Here is a 26,564-nt window from a genome sequence, read left to right as displayed (position 1 = left end):
GTGAGCACCCAGTGAGCACCAGCACCTGGTGATGTCACAAGCTGCTGCGGGCTACAAGCCCCGGTTGCTATGGAGGCCGCGTTCCCGCCTCTCCTCCACCCCAGGCTCGCGGCCCGCTCGGGCAGAGTGATGACCCAGGAGAGCAGCTGGAGAGGGCGGCCGGATCCCGGTGCACCATGAGCCTCGGGCCCGGCCCCGTTTCGGGCCGATGTGCACCACATATTCCGCCCGCCTCTCTCCTCCCGGCCTCGGCTGCGAGGGCGGCAACGGCTGGACAAGAGGCCCGATTAAGGCGCCGGGCTTCTCTACGAACACTCGCCGCGGAAGCGGGTTCACCAGCCTCGGGGCTCTGGAGCACCTAAGTGAGAGTGTACGCAAGCTGAGAGCGGGGGGCGGGGCGTGAGGCGGGGACTGGGCGGGGTCGGGGCGGTGTTGGGAGGGGAGCCGCGGTACTGGGTAGGTTGCCGCCCGGAGACCGACGGCCGCGCGGGTGGGAGAAAGCAGCCGGGGGAAAGGGAGGCTAGAAGCCCAGCAGAGGGCTGAGGGCGGGGTCGCGGAGCCCTGCAGAGCCAGGTACGGGAGAGGCCCTGGGCGGGGGAAGGGCTTCCCAGGTGAGATGGGAGGCTCCCGGCTCGAGCGGAAGCGGCAGTGAAGCCAATCGCCGGGCTATCGGCCGCCTCCTCCCGCTAGGCACCGCCTTCCCGTCCTGCCCCTGTGGGAGCAGCGCCCCAGGGCACGACCCTCGCCCTGCGCGTGCGGCCGTAGCGTCTCCGCGTTCGGCCCCGCCCCTCCAGGGCCCCGCCTCCGGGCCCCGCCTGCTTCCTGGCGCGAGCGGCTTCCTGACGCGATTCCCCGCCCCCTTCGGGTTCGCTCAGGGAGTCAGGCCCCTGGCCGCCACCGCCACCTCGGCCGCTGCCGCCGCCATCGCCTTCATCCTTCGTCCCCCACCATGGCCGAGGAGCTCTCCGCGGCCACGTCCTACACCGAAGATGATTTCTACTGCCCCGTCTGTCAGGAGGTGCTCAAAACGCCCGTGCGGACTGCGGCCTGTCAGCACGTGTGAGTAGACGCCCCCTCCCCCGCGCGGAGCCGGGTGGTGGTTTAGGCCCCGCACCCCGCCCCGGACCCTGGGACGTGGCCTGGTGGGAGCCGAGCCCGCCGCGGCCTCCCCTCTCCTCAGCTCGGCGCTGAGGGCCCATTCCCGGTCAGTCGGAGGCCGGGCCGCCCTGCCTCCGAACTCGCGGGCCTCTCGCTGCACCCGGCCCCCCTCAGCCCGAGCCCCCCTTGCTCCGGAGCTCCCTCGTCGTCGCGCCCCCGGGGCAGTGCCCAGGCCAGCCCCTGTGGCGTCCTGGCTCCTCGAGGCCCCGACCCTCTGCTGAAGGCCCGGGAGGAACTGCAGAGAACGTGGAGCCTTTTTGTTTCCTAGCAACCCGAGTGAAGGCTGGGGTGTCGAGTGTCAAAACCGGCCTGAGGTGCCCGCTCGCCGCGCTCCGCGACCCTACCCCCCACTCCCGGCTCTCAGGTCTCTCTTCCTTTCAGGACATTGGCCGCCCATCGTTTCCAGATCTAGAGCTCTTATCTAACTTAACCTTTCAGTCCCGCTTCACAGACCACCCTTGAGAGTGTTTTAATCGGTTCAAAATTTAGTGCAGGTTGGAATGCTCTAGAATGGATTGGCTTCCCTCATATGTTAGAACTGACAGGATTTCCGGGTATTGAAGTGATAGTTTCCCTTTGTTTTACCATTCTGCTTATTACTTGATTGCTACAACGATGGAAATGAGAAAGACCGCCCTTGTGAGGAATGAACTGAATTGAAGGCTGTAACCGTAGGGAGGGTGGTGGAGCACAGTGAGGGGTTGGTTGATTGAGGTGGCCTGGTGCTGTTCGATTTGGCATATTTAAAGGAAGCACTTCGATAATTAATAGAGGCTGCTAGGATGTCAGTAAGATTTAGCAGGAGCCCTTCTTGTAAAGGTAGATAGCACTTCTGACAAACCTGAATGCTGATCGGGGTCTCTGGAGGAACTTTTTAAGTAAACACACCAATTCCCAGGCTCCATTCCAAACTTAGAAAGAATTTATGGCAGGTGAGGCTTGGAAATCTCGTTTTGAAAAAAATACACCCAGTCTTGAAAGTTCTGTGTGCTTGCAAATAGCTGAAAGGAATCGAACCATTTTCTAAACCGATTTCTCTTTCCGCTGGGTTCTGTAATTTTGTAAAGAATGGGTTGTTGAATTTGGGGTTAGTCTCAAATTTCCTTACAGCTGTTTCTTGATATCCACTTTTCTCACTTCGTTCCCAATCTGTTGTCTACCTTACTCCTCTTCTGTAGTGTTGTATGAGCCCAAGAATATGTGAGTTTTCTTGATAGAAGTTACACCAGTTATAGTTTTGCCGCTTATAGGAGATGAATGACAGTCTTTATTCCTTTATTATTTGGTGCAACAAATGCAGGTAGTTAAAATATCTTGAGATATTTAGGGCACAGTGTATACCTTTTGGCTTTTAATCTACAAGTGTTTATTTTAACTTGATTCCTTTTCTGCCCTTGGGCTAGCAGTGGATAGAAGAAAGGGAGGGAAGGAGGGCAAAGTAAGGAAGTAGGTCTTTTTTGGACAGAATCATTTCTAGTACCTACTGGGTCATTGACCTCATGGAGCTCATGGTAATCTCTAGTTCCCCTCAAAATTCCATGCAGTTTGCTCTGGTTCACTTCCCTTGTGAGACATTTTGTTAAATCAGACTGTAGTTTGGCTTGACCTCAAGGCTGTGGAAATGAGTGTGGAGATGATTTGTTGAGGGTTTTTCTCAAATCATCTTCTTTGGGCTGGAATGCGGAAATAAAATAGGGACTAGATTTTGGTAAGAGGAATGGACACGTTCTACTCACTCTTCTCCATCCCCTTCTTTACCCACACTGTCCTCCATCAAACACATACAGTTGCTCTAAGGTTCTGACTAAACAATAAATTAAGGTGGAAGGAGAAAACATTTTCTTTGGAAAGAGTGATAATGGTAGAACAGGGTATTATTAGAAGGAGTTCAGTGGGGAAATAAAATTGTACTGTAAATAACCTAGTTTAGAATGTCATTTGCTCTTCCCCTTTCACAGAGAACAAACCTGGGCCTCAAACAAATTTATTTTAGCTACAAAAGGAATTTTTTGTTCATGGGTAGTGAGAGATGAGGTGATGAGAGCTTTGGGCCCCTATGCCATTTCAATGGCAGTGAAGGATTTGCCCATTCTGGTAAATTCATTTATCACTGGAATAACTTTACCAAAAAAATAGATTCCCATTTAATCCTTATTCATCCCCTGGTGGCTCAGATGGTAAAGAATCCGCCTGGAATGCAGAAGACCAGGGTTCAAACCCAGGGTCAGAGAGATCCCCTGGAGAAGGGAATGGCTACCCATTCCAATATTCTTGGCTGGAGAATTTCATGAATAGTCAGGAGCCTGGCGAGCTACAGTCCAGTGGGGTCTCAAAAGAGTCAAACACGACAGTGACTAATGCAAGAGTAACGTGCCTTCAAACAGCTATTGTTGGATACCTTCTGGGTGTCAGGTACAGAGAATATGAAGTGGTCTTTCTCTGGAGAATGTTAACAGTTTAATGGAGAAGATCTGTATCTGAATGTGATTGGTATGGAAGAAATTGAGGAGGAAAATTTATGTGAGCTTTGAAAGCGGGTATCTAAATTAACCTATGAGTAGAGGAGAGAGTTCCTGGATGAAGTAATAGCTTAGGTCAAAATCAGTATTCAGGGTTTGTTGGGGAATACCCTGACTAGGTGTACAGCACGGGGAGGGGTTACCAGGATGACTGTTTCTAGGTTACAAAGTTTGGCTGGAGCCAAAGATGAGAGTAGTGAGAGGGAGCTTAGGGATGTTGGCGGGAATTTACTGTATAAGCCAATTTGAACTTATTGCTGAAAGCCATAAAGATCTACTGAATAATTTTGTCAGGGGAGCAGCATGGTCACATTTAAATTTTAGAGTACTTATAGTTACTGGCCTGGTCTAGTTTGGTACTGGTGAGATTAGTGAAGAGATCATTCATTGCTCTGTCAGAGAGAGAAATGATTAGAACTTGAACCAAGATAACAGTAGAGGGACTGGAGAGAGAAGGTTCCTGACATTTTAAGGAGATTGTGTAAGATTTGATGATTGTCCAGTAGTTAAGTGTATGTACAAAGATCTGGAATACATGGAACTAAAGCTGTGAGTATGGATGTAGCCACTGGGGGAGGTATATAAATTGAAAGATAGCAGGGATTGAGATGGAACAAAGTTCTAGAGAACATATATTTAACTGTGGAGTGGAGGAAGGTGCAGCCTGAGAAGGATTAGACAGAATAGGGAGAAAACCAGGATAGTGTGTGACAAGCAACCAAGAAGAATTTTAAGGAAAAGGTAGTCAGGAGTGTCAGATGCCTTAGAGTGGTCAGATGTTTTGAAAAACATGTAAAGATGAATTAACAATATTAAAGTTAAGCAGGTATGTTTCAGAAGGTACAGACTGATGTACCTTCTGTAAAAGTATTTATAGTGAAGTATAAATGGTATAAATGGTGAAGTATTTGTCTCTCTTGCTTTTATCCTTTGTAATCTTCAAAGGCTCTTTGAAGCAAACCTCCCTTTTTTTTTTTTTTCCATTCATTCAAAAAATCTTTATTGAATACTTACTATGTACCAGGCAGAAACAAAACAAAATTTTTCTCTTTTGCTGAACTTACTTTCTAGTTGGGGAGGTAGGCAATAGACAACATGACAAATAAGCAAGTCATACAGTGTGTTAGAAAGTATTAAGTTCCATAAGCAGGGCCTTACAGAACATGGTAAGAACTTTGGTTTTTACTCTGATTTTTTGTTTTTTTTAGTGTAGAAATTCAGGTGTTTTTTGTTTCTTATTGGGGTATAATGGCCTTACAATGTTGTGCTAATTTTTGCTGTACAACAAAGGGAAAGCAGCTGTATGTATACATATGTCCTCTCCCTCTTGGAACCTGCTCCCCACTGTCTCCACACACACCCATCCCACACATCTAGGTCACCACAGAGCACCAAGCTGGGCTCCCTGCGCTGTATAGTAGTGAACCAAACCTTTGTCTATTTTGAATGGTTAAGGAAATAACTCTGTCTGCTGTTAGATCTAAGCTCTATCACAGTGAAAAATGACATACAATGACAAGTTAATGCCTGCCAGACTCTTAAAAATGGAAGTCTAATCCATTTGCTTTGGGGCATATATGTAAGGAAGCATCTTTTATTTATTTTTGTGGCACCAGGCTGCATGCAGGACCTTAGTTCCCTGGCCAAGAATCCAACCTGTGCTCCCTTAAATTGGGAGCATAGAGTCTTAACCACTGGATGACCAGGGAAGTCCCAGGAAGCATCTTTTAAAATGAGCTGATATAGATCAGCTTCCACTTCTCATTAAGCACAGATTTGTATGATTTGTGTATGTGTGTTTATGATTCTTTGTTGACCTGCTTTGGATTATCCAGTCCCTGAATTTTCACTTACTGTTTCTTATAATTTGAGCAACTTTATAGGTATCCTGTTTGGGCATTTATGCTCTAAATACATATTTTTAAAATTTCTTCTTTTCTACATACTAATTATAATTCTGAAAGCCAGGCTTGTGTGGTTTCTTGCTGATTTAATAAATGCTGCTCTAGGCCATCCTTTTCTTAAAGTTTTTAAGACTTTATCTAAATGTTTTTGAAAAATATTTATAAAGTGGTATAATTTAAAAAACTATACTATTTAATTATATAACATAAGATTGATTTGATTTATTCTTAAAGACTAACTTTAAATATCTGATTTTTGAAAAAGTTTTAAGTTATTTTGGGAAATGATTTTGATTATACACTAGGAAAATAAAAGATATACAATTTTAAATTAATAGTGAAGCAGGAGCTTGATGGATGGGAAAGTTGCTTTTCTCTCCCAGTGTCTGATCAACCTGTTGTTTGGAGAATGGATAAGGAAAATTCATCAGGCATTTGCTTAAAGTTAGGAGAGATTTAAAGATAACCTTTTAAATTGTTTCACTATCCTAAAGATGCGGGCTCCTTTGATATATCAAAATAGTTCTAGTAATCTTGACTTGCACCTTTTTTCCATGTCCCTTATAGTTTGTTTTGAAATAAACTTTGTCTAGCAAATTCAGATAGTCTAGTGAAAGGGAGATGAGGAATAAGCAGTTTTGTATCTGAAGAAATGTGCTTGATGGTACAGAGGCAGAAACAGAATGGAGATAAAAGACCTGAATAACTTTCTTTGTGTACCACGTATCACAGTTTATAATCATAATATTTTTGGAATCAGTTGATTTGATAGATGCCATTCTCTCCAGTTAGACTGTAAGCTCTTAAAAGGCAGCAACCCAGGTCTACTTTTACTTATCTGAGCCTGGTATATGCATTTGGTACTGAATAATTGTATGAATGGGTTTGTGTTAGGAACTCACAGCTTACTAGCTGTATCACTTGGGCAAGCCGTTTAGCCTGTTTTCTTCTCCATAAAACGGGTAGAAGCAGCCTGTTTCTCAGTGTTATTGCAAGGACCAAATGAGGTAATGTTTGTGAATGATAGTAATAATCTTGTATGTGTATTTTATAGTTTTCAAAACCCATCAAAATATAAAAATATTTTTAATTTAGTACCTATGGCATCTAACATGAAAAGCTAGATTATTTTCGTAAACAAGGAGAAATCTTACTTCTAGTGTTTTGGTCCATATGTTTAAATACCAAAGGCATTATTGTGAATGGAGAATATTGTAATTCACAATTTTAAAGGTACAAAAGGAAATAATATGACTGTCTCCCACAGTCACTGTTACCTTATATATTCTTCCAGAGTGCATACTATATGCACTCTTTAGTACATTGCTATTTTCATGTTTTAGTGTATTGGAGGTTATTCTGTATCAGTACATAAAGGACCTTCTTTCTTTCTCTTTTTTTTCTGGTTGTAGAGTTTTCATTAATTCATTCAGCCAACACTGAGTGTCCATTATGTGCTGACAGTACTGTTGTATATTCTAGGGCTCTAGGGGTTCAACAAACTAGGCAGAAATTCATGACCCCATTGGAACATACTGAGTGTTCTAGTATTCCGTTGTTTGATGTATCATTGTTTATCTAATCTCTTACCTGATGAACACCTAGGTTGTTTCCAGTCTTTTTGCTGTTACAGATAGTGCCACAGTGATTAAACTTGTATGAATACCATTTCATATGTGAGAGTTTTTCCTGTAAGATAATTTTCACAAGTGGAATTGCTGGGTCAGAGGGTAAATACAAGTGAATTTGTCAGCTGTGTCACACAGGAATGATTATAGCTATATTGAAGTGTTTTGTACATGAAAGGTGCTCATGGTTTTGATTTGAGGACTGTGGATTGTATTTTGGGTTAAGTAAATTTTTGGATTAGATTAAGGTAGGTTAGCATTCAGTGCCTACTAGATTGAAGGCAAAAGGAGAAGTGGGTGGCAGAGGATGAGATGGTTACATAGTATCACTGATTCAGTGGACATGAATTTGAGCAAACTCTGGGAGATAGTGGAGGACAAAGGAGCCTGGCGTGCTGCAGTCCATGGGGTCTCAGAGTCAGACGTGACTTAGCGACTGAGCAACAGCTAAGTGCCCAGCTCTGTGTTACAGCGCTGGTCACACAGTGGTGGACAGTTAGATATGATCCCTGCCCTCAGAATTGGCATTGATGAGACGCATTTAGTTCAAATGAACACTCAGATAAATGTGTAGTTACAAACTCATAGGTTGAAAGAGCAAGTATGAGAAGGGGAGCAGATCTAGGTGAGTTGGTGAGTCGATGGCTCAGTAGTCAAAGACCTTTCTTGAGGAAGTGAAATTGTTGCTGAGGTTTAAGTGATATGTAGGTGTTTAATTTGTGGAGGACTGTGTTTGTATATAGAGTGTGTTGGGGTGAGGGAACATTCAGGACTTTGTTTTTCAATGAAGAAACACCTTGCCTTAGTCTCTTACAGGTTTATTTATAAAGATATTTATTTGTTTGGCCGTGCTGGGTCTTCATTGCGACATGGGGGATCTTTTTGTTGTGGCATGCAAACTCTTTGTTGTGGCAAGTGGGATCTAGTTCCCTGACCAGGCTTAAACCGGGTCTCTGCCTTGGGAGCTCAGTCTTAGTCATTGGACCAGCAGGGAAGCCTTGTTTACTTATTTTTTTAAACTCTTGGTTTCCTTATCTGTAAAATAAAGGAACTTTTAAACATTTATTTATTTTAAGAGTTTAAGATAATGTATGTAAAGTTTCTCAAACCCTGCCTAGCACATATTAAACTCTCAAAAAATAGTTTCTGCTGTTTGTATAGATGTCATGTTGCTTTTTACAAAACTGGGCTTACACAATGCCATTAATACTATTAAAGTATATATGTATTTTGTGAGCTTTTTTGGTAAACCACTATTTTGTTAGTTTAATACAGTTCATAACGGTGTCTAGAAGTCACTTTAAAATTTGTTTCTTTAGTTGCTAGCAAGCTATATGCATTTTTCCATATTAAATATTTATATCCTAATTTATAATTTTATTGTTCAGAGTGTGCTTTATGTACATTTGTGGTCATTTCTATGACTGATTCAGTAATAATCCATTGTAATTTATTACTTATTTTACATTCTTTTCCTGCCTTTGTTTTGGTATATTTCTGTATCTTATTATACATTCAGATTTGAGATACTTGATTCCCTTTATCTAAGTTATAATGCTGTTCCATTTTTTCTCTTTGTTGAATCAGAAAATTGTCCATTTTCAGACTTACTTGGAATCTACTAAGATAATGGTTTTGAGTCTTTATTAATTTGCCTATCTTATTTAATTGACCTTAGTACTTTTTAGAGGGCATTCCTTTTCTATTGTTTCTAAAATCTCTTTAGTATATTTGAATTCTTATAATTTGATTCTTGGGGGTTTTTTCACTTTCATTAGTTACTTTTGCTAATTTTTAGCACAGTATCATATGACTTGTTGACTGTTTTTGGATGCAGTATATACACACAAACTTGGTGCAAGTACCTATGCTGTAAGTCCCATCAGGGTAGGGATTTTCATCGCTTTTGTTCTCTGATGTATTCCTAGTGTCTGTTATGTAGTAAGTACTTAATACATATTATTAGGTGAATATGCATTATACTATATGGATAAGTTATTTATTTTGAGATTATTGTAGATTCACATGTAGTTGTAAGAAATAACACACAAATTGTGTACCCTGACCCAGTTTCCCTTAATCGTAATGTCTTGTAATTAAAACCAGGGTATCTCACTGATAAAGAACATTTCCATCACCACAAAGGTTTTTCCTGTATTTCTTATATAGTCACACCTACTTTCCTCTTGATTCCACTCTGTCCCTCCTTCACCCTTGGCAAGCACTAATGTTCTCATGTTCTCTGTTTGCATAATTTTGTCATTTCAAGAATCTTAAATATTGTGCAACTCTGTAAAATACAATAAAAAAATAAAAACTCACTGAAATGTATGCTTTAACTGGGTGAATGGGGTATGGTATATGAGTTTTAGCTCAGTAGTTGTTGTTCAGTCGCCCAGTTGTGTCTGACTTTTTGTGACCCCATGGACTGCAGCACACCAGGCCTCCCTGTCCTTCACCATCTCCCAAAGTTTGCCCAAGTTCATGCCCATTGCATTGGTGATGCCATATCCAGCCATCTCATCCTCATATTTCAATAGAGCTGTTACCAAAGAGAGAATGTTATGTAATGTTATATAAATGGAATCAAACAATATATAATTTTTGGGGATTTCTTTTTTCCCTCAGCACAATTCTCTAGAGATTCAGGTTGTTGTGTGTTATCATTGGTTCCTCTTATTGGTGAATATGCATGCATACATGGATGGATGTACCGCATTTTGATTAAACATTGATCCACTGAAGGTAATCTGGAATAGTCAGTTTTTGACTATTTCAAATAGAGCTGCTATAAATATTCATGTACAGATTTTTGTGAGAACATAAGCTTTCATTCCTCTAGGATAAATGCCCAGGAGCACAATTAGTAGATCATATGGTGGTTGCATGTTTTATCTTTTAAGAAAATGCCAGATTATTTCCTACGGTATCTATACCATTTTACATTTCCACCAGCAGTGTATGAGTGATCCAGTTTCTTTGTATCCTCACTAGCATTTCATGTTGTCAATTTTTAAAAATTTAAGCCATTTAATGTGTGCAGTGATATCTGATGACTTTAATTTGCATTTTACTAATGGCTGATGATGTTAACCATCTTTTCATGTGCTCATTTAGTGTCTGTATCTTCTTAGGTAAAATTAGCATCGTGTCTCTTCAGTTTCTTTAGCCTATGTTTTTTCAATTGGATTATTTGCTTTTTCCTTTAGAGCTTTGAGACTTCTTTATGTATTCTAGATACTACTCCTTTGTTAGGTACATGATTTACAATTTTTTTCCCAGTCTTTGGATTGTCTTTTCATCTTTTTAACAGTCTTTGCACAGCAAACATTTAAGATTTCTATAATGTCCACTTTATCAATTTTACCTTTTGTGAAATGTGTTTTTAACATTAAGTCTAAGAACTCTGTCTGGCTTTGTATTCTAAATATTTTCTACCTTTTTCTAAAAGGTTTATGTTTTACATTTTGCTCTGTGAATTGGTCTCCTAGGACTGCTATGACAAATTACCACAAACTTGGTGACTTAAAAACAACATAAATGAATTTTTTTGCAGTTCTGTAGGATAGAAGTTTGAAATCAATTTCAGTGGGCCAAAATCAGGGTGTTGGCAGGGCCTTGAGAACCTGGGGGCCACATCACTCCAGTCTTGGCCTCCATCTCAGTATGGCTTTCTTCTGTGTGTTTGTGTCAAATCTCCCTCTGCCTCTTTTACAAAGACTTGTAGCATTTGGGACCCACTTGGTTAATCCCAGCTAATTTCTTCATCCCCAATCCTTAACAGTAATCAGATCTCTTATAATATAAGGTGATATTATCTTGTCCTGGGAATTAGAAAGTGAATATATCTTTGGATGGCCATTACCCAGTTTACTACAGTCTGTGATCTGTTTTGAGTTAACTTTATATAAAGGGGCAATTTGAATGGAGTTTATTTTTTTGGTCTATGGGTTTCCAGTTGCTGTAGCATCATTTATTAAAAAATCTATATTTCCTCCATTAAACTGTTTTTGCACCTTTGTAAATCAGTTTTGCTTTCTAAGATATATTTTTACCAGTCTTTAAGAAGTAGTTTTAGTATCTATTTAAAGGATAGCTGTGCTTAGTTACTAAGATTTGACTTAGGGTTTTTTTTTGGCGGGGGGGCAAGCCACACGGTTTGCAGGATCTCAGTTCCTCGACCAGGAATTGAACCCAAGCCACAGAAATGAAGGCTTGAAATGCTAACCACTAGGTGAGCAGACAACTTCCCCAAATCTTATTCCTGTAGTCACTTGTTGCATCCACCTCTGCCCCACATTTCCCCAGTATAATCACTATTTCTTTGGTATCTTTTAAGAAGTTTTACATATACATAAGCAAATCTGAACATATATTCTTTCCCCTCCCTTTTTTTACACTAATGGTAGCATAGTGTACATAAAAATTGTATTCATACTTGCTTACAGCATTTCCCTTAGGGAATATAAAACATAAATAAAGCTAAAATACTCTTTCATGGTTATTGTAATGAGTAGTGTGTACTTTTTTCAGGCTAAATTAAGACTTTACATAGAGTGTTCTTTCAGATGTTCGCATTTGAGTTGTGCCCCAGTCCCATTTTTGGCATAGGCTCTTTGATTTTTACTGGATGACTTTGCATAGTGCAGTAATTTCTAGGAATACATGTATAATTTTACCAGAACTGAGTCTTTCAGAGAGTAAAAGTGCTAACTTTTCTGAGTCTATTTGTGTATCAGCCCAAAGAATGCTGGTATAGAAATATTAATATCAGACAGTATAATTGAGATAGTATGATAAGAAAGGTCATTTCAAAAAAAAAAAAAAAAGAAAGGTCATTTCAGTTGGATAAAAGAAATAATCATGAATTTTTTTGCAGCCACCAATGTAACTTTAGATGAGACCTGACAATTGTTGGGAGGAAATGACAGACCTCCAATTTTTCATCCTTTTAAATGGAACCAGTTTTCACTGGGCCTTAGGAAGTCAAGTGGGCCTTAGGAAGCATCACTCTGAACAAAGCTAGTGGAGGTGATGGAATTCCAGGTGAGCTATTTCACATCCTGAAAGATGATGCTGTGAAAGTGCTGCACTCAGAATGCCAGCAAATTTGGAAAACCCGGCAGTGGCCACAGAACTGGAAAAGGTCAGTTTTCATTCCAAACCCAAAGAAAGGCAATGCCAAAAAATGTTCAAACTAACACACAATTGTAAGCATCTCACATGCTAGCAAAGTAATGCTCAAAATTCTCCAAGCCAGGCTTCAACAGTACGTGAACCGTGAACTTCCAGATGTTCAAGCTGGATTTAGAAAAGGCAGAGGAACCAGAGGTCAAATTGCCAACATCCGTTGGATCATAAAATAAGCAAGTGAGTTCCAGAAAAACATCTCCTTTATTGACTGTGCCAAAGCTTTTGACTGTGTGGATCACAACAAACTGTGGAAAACTCTTCAGGAGGTGGGAATACCAGACCACCTGACCTGCCTCCTGAGAAATCTATATGGAGATCAAGAAGCAACAGTTAAAACCAGACATGGAACAACAGACTGGTTCCAAATTGGGAATGGGGTACGTCAAGGCTGTGTATTGTTACCCTGCTTATTTAACTTATATACAGAGTACATCATCCAAAATGCCGGGCAGGATGAAGCACAAGCTGGAGTCAAGACTGCTGGGAGAAATATCAATAACCTCAGGTATGCAGATGACACCACCCTTATGGCAGAAAGCAAAGGAAAACCAAAGAGCCTCTTGATGAAAATGAAAGAGGAGAGTAAAAGATTTGGCTTAAAACTCAACATTCAAAAAAGTAATATCATGACATCCAGTCCCATCAGTTCATGGCAAATAGATGGGGAAACAATGGAAACAGTGAACGACTTTATTTTTTTGGTCTCCAAAATCACTGCAGATGGTGACTGCAGCCATGAAATTATAAGATGCTTGCTCCTTGGAAGAAAAACTATGACCAACCTACACAGCATATTAAAAAGCAGACATATTACTTAGCTGATAAAGGTCTGTATAGTCAAATCTATGGTTTTTCCAGTAGTCATGTGTGGATGTGACAGTTGGACTATAAAGAAAGCTGAGCACCAAAGAATTGATACTTTTGAACTGTGGTGTTGGAGAAGACTCTTGAGAGTTCCTTGGACTGCAGGGAGATCAAAGCAGTCCATCCTAAAGGATGTCAGTCCTGAGTATTCATTGGAAGGATTAATGTTGAAGCTGAAACTCCAATACTTTGGCCACCTAATGCGAAGAACTGACTCATTGGAAAAGATCTTGATACTGGGAAAAATTGAAGGCAGGAGAAGGGAACAGTGGAGAATGAGATGGTTGGATGGCATCACCAACTTGATGGCTATGAGTTTGAGCAAGCTCTGGGTGATGGTGATGGACAGGGAAGCCTGGCGTGCTGCAGTCCATGGGGTCGCAAAGAGTCAGACATGACTGAGGATAATTACCTTACAATATTGTGGTGATTTTTGCCATATATTGACATGAATCAGCCACCGGTGCACATGTGACCCCCTATCCTGAACCCCCCTCCCACCTCCCTCTCCACCCCATTCCTCTAGGTTGCCCCAGAGCACTGGCTTTGAGTACCCTGCTTCATGCACTGAACTTGCCCTGGTCATCTTTTTTACATATGGTAATACACATGTTTCAGTGGTATTTCTTCAAATCATTCCACCCTTGCCTTATCCCAAAGTCCAAAAGTCTGTTCTTTACATCTGTGTCTCTTTTGCTGCCTTGTGTGTAGGATTGTTGTTACCATCTTTCTAAATTCCATATATATGCGTTAATATACTATATTGGTGTTTCTCTTTCTGACTTACTTCACTCCGTACAATAGGCTCCAGTTTCATCCACCTCATTAGAACTGGTTCAAAAGCATTCCTTTTAATAGCTGAGTAATGTACAGTGGAAGTGAGAAATAGATTTTAAGGGACTAGATCTGATAGACAGAGAGCCTGATGAACTATGGACGGAGGTTTGTGACACTGTACAGGAGACAGGGATCAAGACCATTCCCATGGAAAAGAAACGCAAAAAGGCAAAATGGCTGTCTGAGGAGGCCTTACAAATAGCTGTGAGAAGAAGAGAAGCAAAAGCAAGGGAGAAAAGGAAAGATATTTCCATTTGAATGCAGAGTTCCAAAGAATAGCCAGGAGAGATAAAAAAGCCTTTCTCAGCAATCAATGCAAAGATATAGAGGAAAACAACAGAATGGGAAAGACTAGAGATCTCTTCAAGAAAATTAGAGATACCAAGGGAACATTTCAGGCAAAGATGGGTTCGATAAAGGACAGAAATGGTATGGACCTAACAGAAGCAGAAGATATTAAGAAGAGGTGGCAAGAATACACAGAAGAACTGTACAAAAAAGATCTTCATGACCCAGATAATCACAATGGTGTTATCACTCACCTAGAACCAGACATCCTGGAATGTGAAGTCAAGTGGGCCTTAGAAAGCATCACTACGAACAAAGCTAGTGGATGTGATGGAATTCCAGTTGAGCTATTTCACATCCTGAAAGATGATGCTGTGAAAGTGCTGCACTCAATATGCCAGCAAATTTGGAAAGCTCAGCAGTGGCCACAGGACTGGAAAAGGTCAGTTTTCATTCCAATCCCGAAGAAAGGCAACCCCACAGAATGCTCAAACTCCGCACAATTGCACTCATCTCACACGCTAGTTAAAGTAATGCTCAAAATTCTCCAAGCCAGGCTTCAGCAATACGTGAACCATGAACTTCCAGATGTTCAAGCTGGTTTTAGAAAAGGCAGAGGAACCAGAGATCAAATTGCCAACATCCGCTGGATCATCCAAAAAGCAAGAGAGTTCCAGAAAACATCTATTTCTGCTTTATTGACTACGCCAAAGCCTTCGACTGTGTGGATCACAATAAACTGTGGAAAATTCTGAAAGAGATGGGAATACCAGACCACCTGACCTGCCTCTTGAGAAACCTGTATGCAGGTCAGGAAGCAACAGTTAGAACTGGACATGGACCAACAGACTGGTTCCAAATAGGAAAAGGAGTACGTCAAGGCTGTATATTGTCACCATGCTTATTTAACTTCTGTGCAGAGTACATCATGAGAAACGCTGGGCTGGAAGAAGTGCAAGCTGGAATCAAGACTGCCGGGAGAAATATCAATAACCTCAGATATGCAGATGACACCGCTCTTATGGCAGAGAGTGAAGAGGAACTAAAAAGCCTCTTGATGAAAGTGAAAGAAGAGAGTGAAAAAGTTGGCTTCAAGCTCAACATTCAGAAAACTAAGATCATGGCATCTGGTCCCATCACCTCGTGGAAAGTAGATGGGGAGGCAGTGGAAACAGTGTCAGACTTTATTTTTTGGGGCTCCAAAATCACCTCAGATGGTGATTGCAGTCATGAAATTAAAAGCCGCTTACTCCTTGGAAGGAAAGTTATGACCAACCTAGACAGCATATTAAAAAGCAGAGACATTACTTTGCCAAGAAAGGTCTGTCTGGTCAAGGCTGTGGTTTTTCCAGTGGTCATGTATGGATGTGAGAGTTGGACTGTGAAGAAAGCTGAGTGCTGAAAAATTGATGCTTTTAAACGATGGTGTTGGAGAAGACTCTTGAGAGTCCCTTGGACTGCAAGGAGATCCAACTAGTCCGTCCTAAAGGAGATCAGTCCTGGGTGTTCATTGGAAGGTCTGATGCTGAAGCTGAAACTCCAGTACTTTGGCCACCTCATGTGAAGAGTTGACTCATTGGAAAAGACCCTGATGCTGGGAGGGACTGGGGGCAGAAGGAGAAGGGGATGACAGAGGATGAGATGGCTAGATGGCATCACCGACTCGATGGGCATGAGTTTGAGTGAACTCTGGGAGTTGGTGATGGACAGGGAGGCCTTGCGTGCTGCAGTTCATGGGGTTGCAAAGAATCAAACATGACTGAATGACTGAACTGAACTGAACTGAATATTCCATTGTGTATATGTACCCCACCTTCCTTAGCCATTCATCCGCCAATGGCTATCTAGGTTGTTTCCATGTCTTAGCTGTTGTAAACAGCTGAATGAACTGTGTTCAGTGAACATTGGAGTACATTTGTCTTTCAATTCTGGTTTCCTCGGTATGTATGCCCAGCAGTGGGATTGCTGGGTTGTATGACAGTTCTATTTTCAGTTTTTTAAGGAATCTCCACACTGTTCTCCATAGTGGCTGTACCAATTTGCATTCCCACTAACAGTGTAAGAGGGTTCCCTTTTCTCCACACCGTCTCCAGCATTTATTGTTTGTAGACTTTTTGATGGCAGCCGTTCTGACTGTTGTGAGATGATACCTCATTGTGGTTTTCATTTGCATTTCTCTAATAAAGATTGATGTCAAACATCTTTTCATGTGTTTATTAGCCATCTGTATGTGTTCTTTGGAGAAATGTCTGTTTAGTTCTTTGGACCACTTTTTGATGGGGTTCGTTTTTCTGATGTTGAGCTGCTTGTATACTTTGGAGATTAATTCTTTGTTGGATGTTTCATTTGCTATTATTTTCTCCCATTCTGAAGGCTGCATTTTCACCTTGCTTATAGTTTCGTTTGCTGTGCAAAAACTTTTAAGTTTAATTAGGTCCCATTTGTTTATTTTTGTTTTTATTTCTGTTACTCTGGGAGGTTGGTCATAGAGGATCTTGCTGCGATTTATGTCAGAGAATGTTTTGCCTATGTTTTCCTCTAAGAATTTTATAGTTTCTGGTCTTACATTTAGGTTTTTAATCCATTTTGAGTTTATTTTTGTGTATGGTGTTAGAAAGTATTCTAGTTTCATTCTTTTACAAGTGGTTGACCAGTTTTCCCAGCACCCCTTGTTAAAGAGATTGTCTTTTCTCCATTGCATATTTTTGCCTCCTTAGTCAAAGGTGTCCATAGGTGTGTGAATTTGTCTCTGGGCTTTCTATTTTGTTCCATTGATCTATATTTCTGTCTTTGTGCTAGTACCATACTGTCTTGATGACTATAGCTTTGTAGTATAGTCTGAAGTCAGGAAAGTTGATTCTTCTTGTTTCGTTCTTCTTTCTCTCGATTGCTTTGGCTATTCGAGGTTTTTTGTATTTCCATACAAATTGTGAAATTATTTGTTCTAGTTCTCTGAAAAATACCACTGGAAACTTGATAGGGAGTACATTGAATCTATAGATTTCTTTGGGTAGTATACTCATTTTCACTATATTGATTGTTCCTATTCACAAGCATAGTATATTTCTCCATCTATTTGTGTCATATTTTATTTCTTTCACCAGTGTTTTATAGTTTTCTATATATAGGCCTTTTGTTTCTTTAGGTAGATTTATTCCTAAGTATTTTATTCTTTTCATTGCAATGGTGAATGGGATTGGTTTCTTAATTTCTCTGTTTTTTCATTGTTAGTGTATAGGAATGCAAGGGATTTTTGTGTATTAACTTTATATCCTGTAATTTTACTATATTCATTGATTAGCTCTAGTAATTTTCTGGTGGTATCTTTAAGGTCTTCTTTGTAGAGGACCATGTCCTCTGCAAACACTGAGAGTTTTGCTGCTTCTTTTCCAATTGATTCCTTTTATTTTTCTTTCTTCTCAAATTGCTGTGGCTAGGTCTTCCAAAACTGTGTTGAATAGTAGTGGTGAGAGTGGGCACCCTTGTCTTGCTCCTAATTTTAGAGGAAATGCTTTCAATTTTTTGCCATTGAGGATAATGTTTGCTCCGGGTTTGTCATGTATGGCTTTCATTATGTTGAGGTGGGGGCTTCCTTCATCGCTCAGTTGGTAAAGAATCTGCCTCCAGACCAGGAGACCTGGGTTTGATTCCTGGGTTGCGGAGATCAAGTGGAGGAGAAAATGGCAACCCACTCAAGTATTCTTGCCTGGAGAATCCCATGGACAGAGGAGCCTGGCAAGCTACAGTCCATGGGGTCACAAGAGTTGGACATGAGTTAGTAACTAAACCACCACCATGTTCCTTCTATGCCTGCCTTCTGGAAAGTTTTTATCATAAATGGGTATTGAATTTTGTCAAAGGCCTTCTCTGCATCTATTGAGTTAATCATATGGTTTTTATTTTTCAGTTTGTTAATATGATGTATCCCATTGATTGATTTGCAAATGTTGAAGAATTCTTGCATCCCTGAAATAAGGCCCACTTGGTCATGATGTATGATCTTTTTAATATGTTGCTGGATTCTGTTTGCTAGAATTTTGTTGAGGATTTTTGCATCTTTGTTCATCAGTGATAATGGCCCGTAGTTTTCTTTTTTTGTGGCATCTTTGTCTGGTTTTGGAATCAGGGTGATGGTGGCCTCATAGAATGAGTTTGGGAGTTTGCCTTTCTCTGCAGTTTTCTGAAAGAGTTTGATTAGAATAGGTGTTAGCGCTTCTCTAAATTTTTGATAGAATTCACCTGTGATCCCATTTGGTCCTGGGTTTTTGTTGGAAGATTTTTGATTACAGTTTTGATGTCTGTGCTTGTGATTGGTCTGTTCAGATTTTCTATTTCTTCCTGCCTCAGTTTTGGAAGGTTATACTTTTCTAAGAATTTGTCCCTTTCTTCCAAGTTGCCCATTTTTTGGCATATAGTTGCTCATAGTAGTCTCCTGTGATCTTTTGTAGTTCTGTGTTGGCTTTGTGATTTCTCCATTTTCATTTCTAACTTTATTGATTTGATTCTTCTCCCTTTTTTTCTTGATGAGTCTGGCTAACAGTTTGTCTGTTTTATTTATCTTCTCAAAGAGCCAGCTTTTAGTTTTGTTGATCTTTGCTATAGTCTCCTTCATTTCTTTCTCATTTACTTCTGCTCTGATTTTTATGATCTCTTTCCTTCTATTAACTTTGGGGTTCTTTTCTTCTTTTTCTAGTTGCTTTAGATGTGACGTTAGGTTGTTTATTTGATGTTTCTCTTGTTTCCTGAGGTAAGCTTGTATTGCTGTGAACCTCCCTCTTAGCACTGCTTTTACTGAATCCCATAGGTGTTGTTCTGTTTTCATTTTCATTTGTTTCTATGAATATTTTGATTTCCTTTTTTATTTCTTCTGTGATCAGTTGGTTATTCAGGAGCATGTTGTTTAGCCTCCATATGTTTGTGTTTTCTATAGTTTTTTTTTTTTTTTCCTTTTTGTAGTTGATATCTAATCTTACCACATTGTGATCAGGAAAGATGCTTGAAATCATTTCAATTTTTAAAATTTACCATGGCTAGATTTGTGGCCCAGGAGGTGATCTCTCCTGGAGAATGTTCCATGTGTACTTGAGAGAAAGGTGAAATCCATTGTTTTTGGGTGAAATGCCCTATAGATATCAACTAGATCTAATGAGTCCATTGTATCATTTAGAATTTGTGTTTCCTTGCTAATTTTCTGTTTGGTGGTTTTATCCATAGGTGTGAGTGGGATATTAAAGTCCCCCACTATTACTATGCTATTGTTAAAATTTCCCCTTTCATGCTTGTTAGCATTTGCCTTACATACTGAGGTGCTCCTATGTTGGGTGCATATATGTTCATAATTATATTCTTGGATTGATCCCTTGATCATTATGTAGTGTCCTTCTTTGTCTCTTGTCATGGTCTTTATTTTAAAGTCTACTTTATCTGATATGAGTATTGCTACTCCTACTTTCTTTTGGTTTCCATTTGCATGAAATGTCTTTTTCCAGCCCCTTACTTTGTCTGTATGTGTCCCTAGGTTTGAGGTGGGTCTCTTGCAGAGAGCATATAGAGGGGCTTTTTGTTTTTGTTTCCATTTGGTTCCCTGGTGGCTCAGTGGTGAATCTTCTGCTTGCAATGCAGGAAACCTGGGTTCAATCCCTGGGTTGGGAAGATAGATATTCTCAGTCGAGTATACAGTAGGGAGCCCTGATGGGCTTTTGGTTTGTTTTATTTTAGGTCCCATTAGAAGATAGTTTAGTTATTTTTATAAGTTTAAACATTTTTACCCCTGTTTTTACTCCTAATTGAGAAAATTTAAGTCCAGCTCAGTGAATTTTTTTCATACTGAGCACATCTGTGTATTCAACACCCATGTCAAACAACAGAACTCCAGGACTCCATCACCGGCACTTTAGAAACTCCTCACTTCTCTGAGCCGTATATCCCATTTCTTCAGGACACCATGGGTTTGACTTTTAACAGCATAGTATTACCTGCTTTTTGATCTTTATAAGAGTAGAATCATGCGGTTTGTAGTCTTTTGCATCTGACTTCCAAAGCTCAATATTGTTCATCTGAATTCATTCTCATTGCAGTATATCAGAGTTTCCATTTTGTGGATATGCCGTCATTGCTTATGCGTTATTCTGTTGATGGACATTTGTGTTGTTGGCTGTTACATATAGTGTGGCAGTGAACTTCCCAGGACATTTCTTCTGATCATATGTGCAAGTCAATTGGGTATATACTTTGGAGTGAAATTACTGGTTTGTAATTGTGTGTGCTAAATTGCTTCAGTTGTGACTGGCTGTTTGTGATCCCATGGACTGCCCACCGGGCTCCTCTGTCCATGAGATTCTCCAGGCAGGAATACTGGAGTAGGTTGCCATCCCCTTCTGCAGGGGATCTTCCTGATGTAGGGATTAAACCCTAATACCTTGAGGCTTCTGCATGGCAGGCAGATTCTTTACTGCTGAGCCATGGGGGAAGCCCACTGGTCTGTATTAGGTTCTACCAAATGGTTGCATTAATCTTGAAAATATTCATATCAGTTTATACCTTTATAGCATTGAGTGCAATTTAGGTTGGTTTCACATCATCCTCAACACTTGGTACTTTCCATTTTTTTCATTTTGGTCATTCTGGCAGGTATGTAGTGTCATCAGATTGATATTATTTTAGGTATTGAATAAGTGTACTTTGAAATTGTGCTTTATTTTATTCAGTCCTCCCAATACAACTTTTGTTTGTACATCAGGTTTCAAAAAATCTTTTAATTTGTGTTTATATTTTATTTGTAGTTAATTGTTTAGCATTATTGACTAATTTACCTGCTGATAGTTATTCTAACCTGCTTTGTTTTGTTCACTCATGCTCCATCAATTTTATGCATGGTTATCTTTTTTGTATTGAATTGTGTTGGTACTAACTTAGTTCAATTTTTCAAAAAAATAATTGTTTATGTATATCTATTGGTGGCTGTATTGGGGCTTTGTTGCTGCATGGGCGTTTTTCCCCCTAATTGTGGTAAGTGGGAGCTACTTTAGTTGCGGTGTGCAGCTTTCTCATTGCTGTGGCGTCTATTGTTGTGAAGCATGAGAAGCCATGTCTGTTCTTCGATAGTTGCTGCACGTTGACTCTGTAGTTGCGGCACACGGGCTCAGTGGTTGTGGCTCCTGGGCTCCAGAACACAGGCTTAGTAGTTGTGGCACATGGGCTTAGTTGCTCTGTGGCAGGTGGGATCTTCTTGGATCAGGGATGGAAACCGTGTTTTCCACATTGGCAGGTGGATTCTTTAGCACTGAGCCACTAGGGAAACCTGGCAGTTTCAATTTTTATTTAAAGAGAAATGTTAAGCTTAATAGTTTGGTTGATGGCTTTGCCTTTATCTCTTTAATTACTATTTCTTTTTGTTAGTATTCTAGACCGGGCTTCTATAACATTATTTACTCTTAGTTTTTCTGTTTCTTTGAACCTTCCTTTAAACGTCTATATTTCTCTAGATTGTTTCTTCAGTGTTTGTTTCACCTTGTCTGCTCTTCATATATTCCCCCTAATTTTCTTTTCCATCTTTCTACTTGTTTACTGGATATCATGCATTGAGGTTTTTTTAGGTGCTTTACATTTGTACTTTTCTGTCAAACCAACTTTTCCAGTATCTCTCAACTTGGTTAATACCGTCACATTTTACTACTCATCTCTTCCAGTGTTTCTTAACTTGGCTAATACAGTTACTTTTTACTCAGCCTTCTAAATCAGAAATGCTTTTCTTTCTCATTCTCCCACAAGTAATTTTCAAAAAGTTATATTTTATTTTTTAACTTAGGACATTCCCTTCATATGCGATCATAGACATTGCTAAGTATGTCTCTAAAGTAGTGATCCTCTATTCCTCCTTCCTGCTGCTGCTGCTGCTAAGTCGCTTCAGTCATGACCGACTCTGCGACCCCATAGACGGCCGCCCACCAGGCTCCCCCGTCCCTGGGGATTCTCCAGGCAAGAGTACTGGAGTGGGTTGCCAATTCCTTCTCCAATGCATGAAAGTGAGAAGTGAAAGTGAAGTCGCTCAGTCATGTCTTAGTGACCCCATGGAATGCAACCTACCAGGCTCCTTTGTCCATGGGATTTTCCAGGCAAGAGTACTGGAGTGTGTTGCCATTGCCTTCTCCGATTCCTCCTTCCTATCTCTCCTTTAATGTAGATCCTAACATGATGTAGACTATTGTTACAGTTAGTCTTATGGGCTTTTTTTTTTTGTCTGACTCTTCCTCTCTTTTTTTCTTTTTAACAGTCCCTCTGATTAAAGAATGCAAACATTGAAATAAAGAATTAAAATATGTTGTATTAAAAATTTACAAAATGTAAATAAAATTTCAGTTTTAAATTTAAACAATTAAAGATGATGGTTTTTGTAACTGTAGTTATTAAAGCTGAAAATGGCATTCAGAGTTTTGGAACACCTTCAGTAAGGATTTTGTTATTTATTGGCAAGTTGCAATTTAGAAATACAGAGCACTTATAAATTTTGCTCTCCTTTATGTCTGCGTGTTATTATTATTATTATTATTATTATTTTTTAAATGAGTGTTTTGACAACTGAAAAAAAATCTTCCATCTAGTTTGGATATCATACTTTGGTTATGATGAGTATTTTTAATGTTTTAATGTATTGTGATCTCTTCTGTGCTACCTTAGTGATGTTCAGTTCAGTTCAGTCACTCAGTCGTGTCCGACTCTTTGCAACCCCATGAGTCGCAGCATGCAAGGCCTCCCTGTCCATCACCAACTCCCAGAGTTCACTCAAACTCATGCCCATCGAGTCGGTGATGCCATCTAGCCATCTCATCCTCTGTCATCCCCTTCTCCTTCTGCCCCCAGTCCCTCCCAGCATCAGGGTCTTTTCCAATGAGTCAACTCTTCACATGAGGTGGCCAAAGTACTGGAGTTTCAGCTTCAGCATCAGACCTTCCAATGAACACCCAGGACTGATCTCCTTTAGGACGGACTAGTTGGATCTCCTTGCAGTCCAAGGGACTCTCAAGAGTCTTCTCCAACACCATCGTTTAAAAGCATCAATTTTTCAGCACTCAGCTTTCTTCACAGTCCAACTCTCACATCCATACATGACCACTGGAAAAACCACAGCCTTGACCAGACAGACCTTTCTTGGCAAAGTAATGTCTCTGCTTTTTAATATGCTGTCTAGGTTGGTCATAACTTTCCTTCCAAGGAGTAAGCGGCTTTTAATTTCATGACTGCAATCACCATCTGAGGTGATTTTGGAGCCCCAAAAAATAAAGTCTGACACTGTTTCCACTGCCTCCCCATCTACTTTCCACGAGGTGATGGGACCAGATGCCATGATCTTAGTTTTCTGAATGTTGAGCTTGAAGCCAACTTTTTCACTCTCTTCTTTCACTTTCATCAAGAGGCTTTTTAGTTCCTCTTCACTCTCTGCCATAAGAGCGGTGTCATCTGCATATCTGAGGTTATTGATATTTCTCCCGGCAGTCTTGATTCCAGCTTGCACTTCTTCCAGCCCAGCGTTTCTCATGATGTACTCTGCACAGAAGTTAAATAAGCATGGTGACAATATACAGCCTTGACGTACTCCTTTTCCTATTTGGAACCAGTCTGTTGGTCCATGTCCAGTTCTAACTGTTGCTTCCTGACCTGCATACAGGTTTCTCAAGAGGCAGGTCAGGTGGTCTGGTATTCCCATCTCTTTCAGAATTTTCCACAGTTTATTGTGATCCACACAGTCGAAGGCTTTGGCGTAGTCAATAAAGCAGAAATAGATGTTTTTCTGGAACTCTCTTGCTTTTTGGATGATCCAGCGGATGTTGGCAATTTGATCTCTGGTTCCTCTGCCTTTTCTAAAACCAGCTTGAACATCTGGAAGTTCATGGTTCACGTATTGCTGAAGCCTGGCTTGGAGAATTTTGAGCATTACTTTACTAGCGTGTGAGATGAGTGCAATTGTGCGGTAGTTTGAGCATTCTGTGGGGTTGCCTTTCTTCGGGATTGGAATGAAAACTGACCTTTTCCAGTCCTGTGGCCACTGCTGAGCTTTCCAAATTTGCTGGCATATTGAGTGCAGCACTTTCACAGCATCATCTTTCAGGATGTGAAATAGCTCAACTGGAATTCCATCACATCCACTAGCTTTGTTCGTAGTGATGCTTTCTAAGGCCCACTTGACTTCACATTCCAGGATGTCTGGTTCTAGGTGAGTGATAACACCATTGTGATTATCTGGGTCATGAAGATCTTTTTTGTACAGTTCTTCTGTGTATTCTTGCCACCTCTTCTTAATATCTTCTGCTTCTGTTAGGTCCATACCATTTCTGTCCTTTATCGAACCCATCTTTGCCTGAAATGTTCCCTTGGTATCTCTTATTTTCTTGAAGAGATCTCTAGTCTTTCCCATTCTGTTGTTTTCCTCTATATCTTTGCATTGATTGCTGAGAAAGGCTTTTTTATCTCTCCTGGCTATTCTTTGGAACTCTACATTCAAATGGAAATATCTTTCCTTTTCTCCCTTGCTTTTTGCTTCTCTTCTTCTCACAGCTATTTGTAAGGCCTCCTCAGACAGCCATTTTGCCTTTTTGCGTTTCTTTTCCATGGGAATGGTCTTGATCCCTGTCTCCTGTACAGTGTCACAAACCTCCGTCCATAGTTCATCAGGCTCTCTGTCTATCAGATCTAGTCCCTTAAAATCTGTTTTTCACTTCCACTATAGTCATAAGGGATTTGATTTAGGTCATACCTGAATGGTCTAGTGGCTCTCCGTACTTTCTTCAATTTAAGTCCGAATTTGGCCATAAGGAATTCATGATCTGAGCCACAGTCAGCTCCTGGTCTTGTTTTTGCTGACTGTAGAGAGCTTCTCCATCTTTGGCTGCAAAGAATCTAATCAATCTGATTTCGGTGTCGACCATCTGATGATGTTCATATGTAGTCCTCTCTTGTGTTGTTGAAAGAGGGTGTTTGCTATGACCAGTGCGTTCTCTTGGCAAAACTCTGTTAGCCTTTGACCTGCTTCATTCCGTACTCCAAGGCCAAATTTGCCTGTTACTCCAGGTGTTTCTTGACTTCCTACTTTTGCATTCCAGTCCCCTATAATGAGAAGGACATCTTTTTTGGGTGTTAGTTCTAAACGGTCTTTTAGGTCTTCATAGGTCCGTTCAACTTCAGCTTCTTCAGCGTTACTGGTTGGGGCATAGGCTTGGATTACCGTGATATTGAATGGTTTGCCTTGAAACGAACAGAGATCATTTTGTCGTTTTTGAGATTGCATCCAAGTACTGCATTTTGGACTCTTTTGTTGACCATGAAGGCTACTCCATTTCTTCTAAGGAATTCCTGCCCACAGTAGTAGATATAATGGTCATCTGAATTAAATTCACCCATTCCAGTCCATTTTAGTTCGCTCATTCCTAGAATGTCGACGTTCACTCTTGCCATCTCCTGTTTGATCACTTCCAATTTGTCTTGATTCATGGACCTAACATTTCAGGTTCCTATGCAGTATTGCTCTTTACAGCATCGAACCTTGCTTCTATCACCAGTCACATCCACAACTGGGTATTGTTTTTGCTTTGCTTCCATCCCTTCATTCTTTCTGGAGTTATTTCTCCACTGATCTCCATTAGCATGTTGGGCACCTACCGATCTGGGGGGTTCCTCTTTCAGTATCCTATCATTTTGCCTTTTCATACTGTTCATGGGGTTCTCAAGGCAAGAATACTGAAGTGGTTTGCCATTCCCTTCTCCAGTGGACCACATTCTGTCAGACCTCTCCACCATGACCCGTCCGTCTTGGGTGGCCCCACACGGCATGGTTTAGTTTCACTGAGTTATACAAGGCTGTGGTCCTGTGATCAGATTGGCTAGTTTTCAGTGATTTTGGTTTCAGTGTGTCTGCCCTCTGATGCCCTCTCGCAACACCTGCCGTCTTACCTGGGTTTCTCTTACCTTGGACGTGGTGTATCTCTTCACGGCTGCTCCAGCAAAGCGCAGCTGCTGCTCCTTACCTTGGACGAGGGGTATCTTCTGAAGGCCACCCCTCCTGACCTTGAACATGGAGTAGCTCCTCTTGTCCCTCCTGAGCCCGCGCAGCAGCCTCTCCTTGGAGGTGGGTTAGTGATGTTACCTTCTATTTATTGAGCACTCTCCTGACTGTCAAAAAT

At 40.7% G+C, this 26,564-nt stretch overlaps 1 protein-coding gene across 5 annotated transcripts in view; it reads left to right on the top strand.

Annotated features, from left to right (window-relative positions):
* The first annotated feature begins 351 nt into the window (after positions 1-351).
* Positions 352-26,564, top strand: part of RNF138 (ring finger protein 138) — a 46,262-nt gene continuing 20,049 nt past the window's right edge. Inside the window, exons 1-2 of one of the 5 annotated variants that reach the window (XM_043444106.1) lie at positions 352-370; positions 876-1,059. In XM_043444106.1, coding sequence (XP_043300041.1) covers positions 950-1,059 — 110 coding nt within the window. In that variant the 5' untranslated portion in view covers positions 352-370; positions 876-949. Of the gene's footprint in view, positions 371-465; positions 1,060-26,564 lie in introns of those variants that run through there. The other 4 variants (XM_043444105.1, XM_043444108.1, XM_043444107.1 and 1 more) reach the window with 4 other exon arrangements.

The sequence above is a fragment of the Cervus canadensis genome, chromosome 23 (genome assembly GCF_019320065.1).
Source record: "Cervus canadensis isolate Bull #8, Minnesota chromosome 23, ASM1932006v1, whole genome shotgun sequence".
Taxonomy (NCBI): Eukaryota; Metazoa; Chordata; class Mammalia; order Artiodactyla; family Cervidae; genus Cervus; species Cervus canadensis.
The sequence above is the reverse complement of the archived record's forward strand: the minus strand, read 5'-3'. Positions and strand labels throughout refer to the sequence as shown.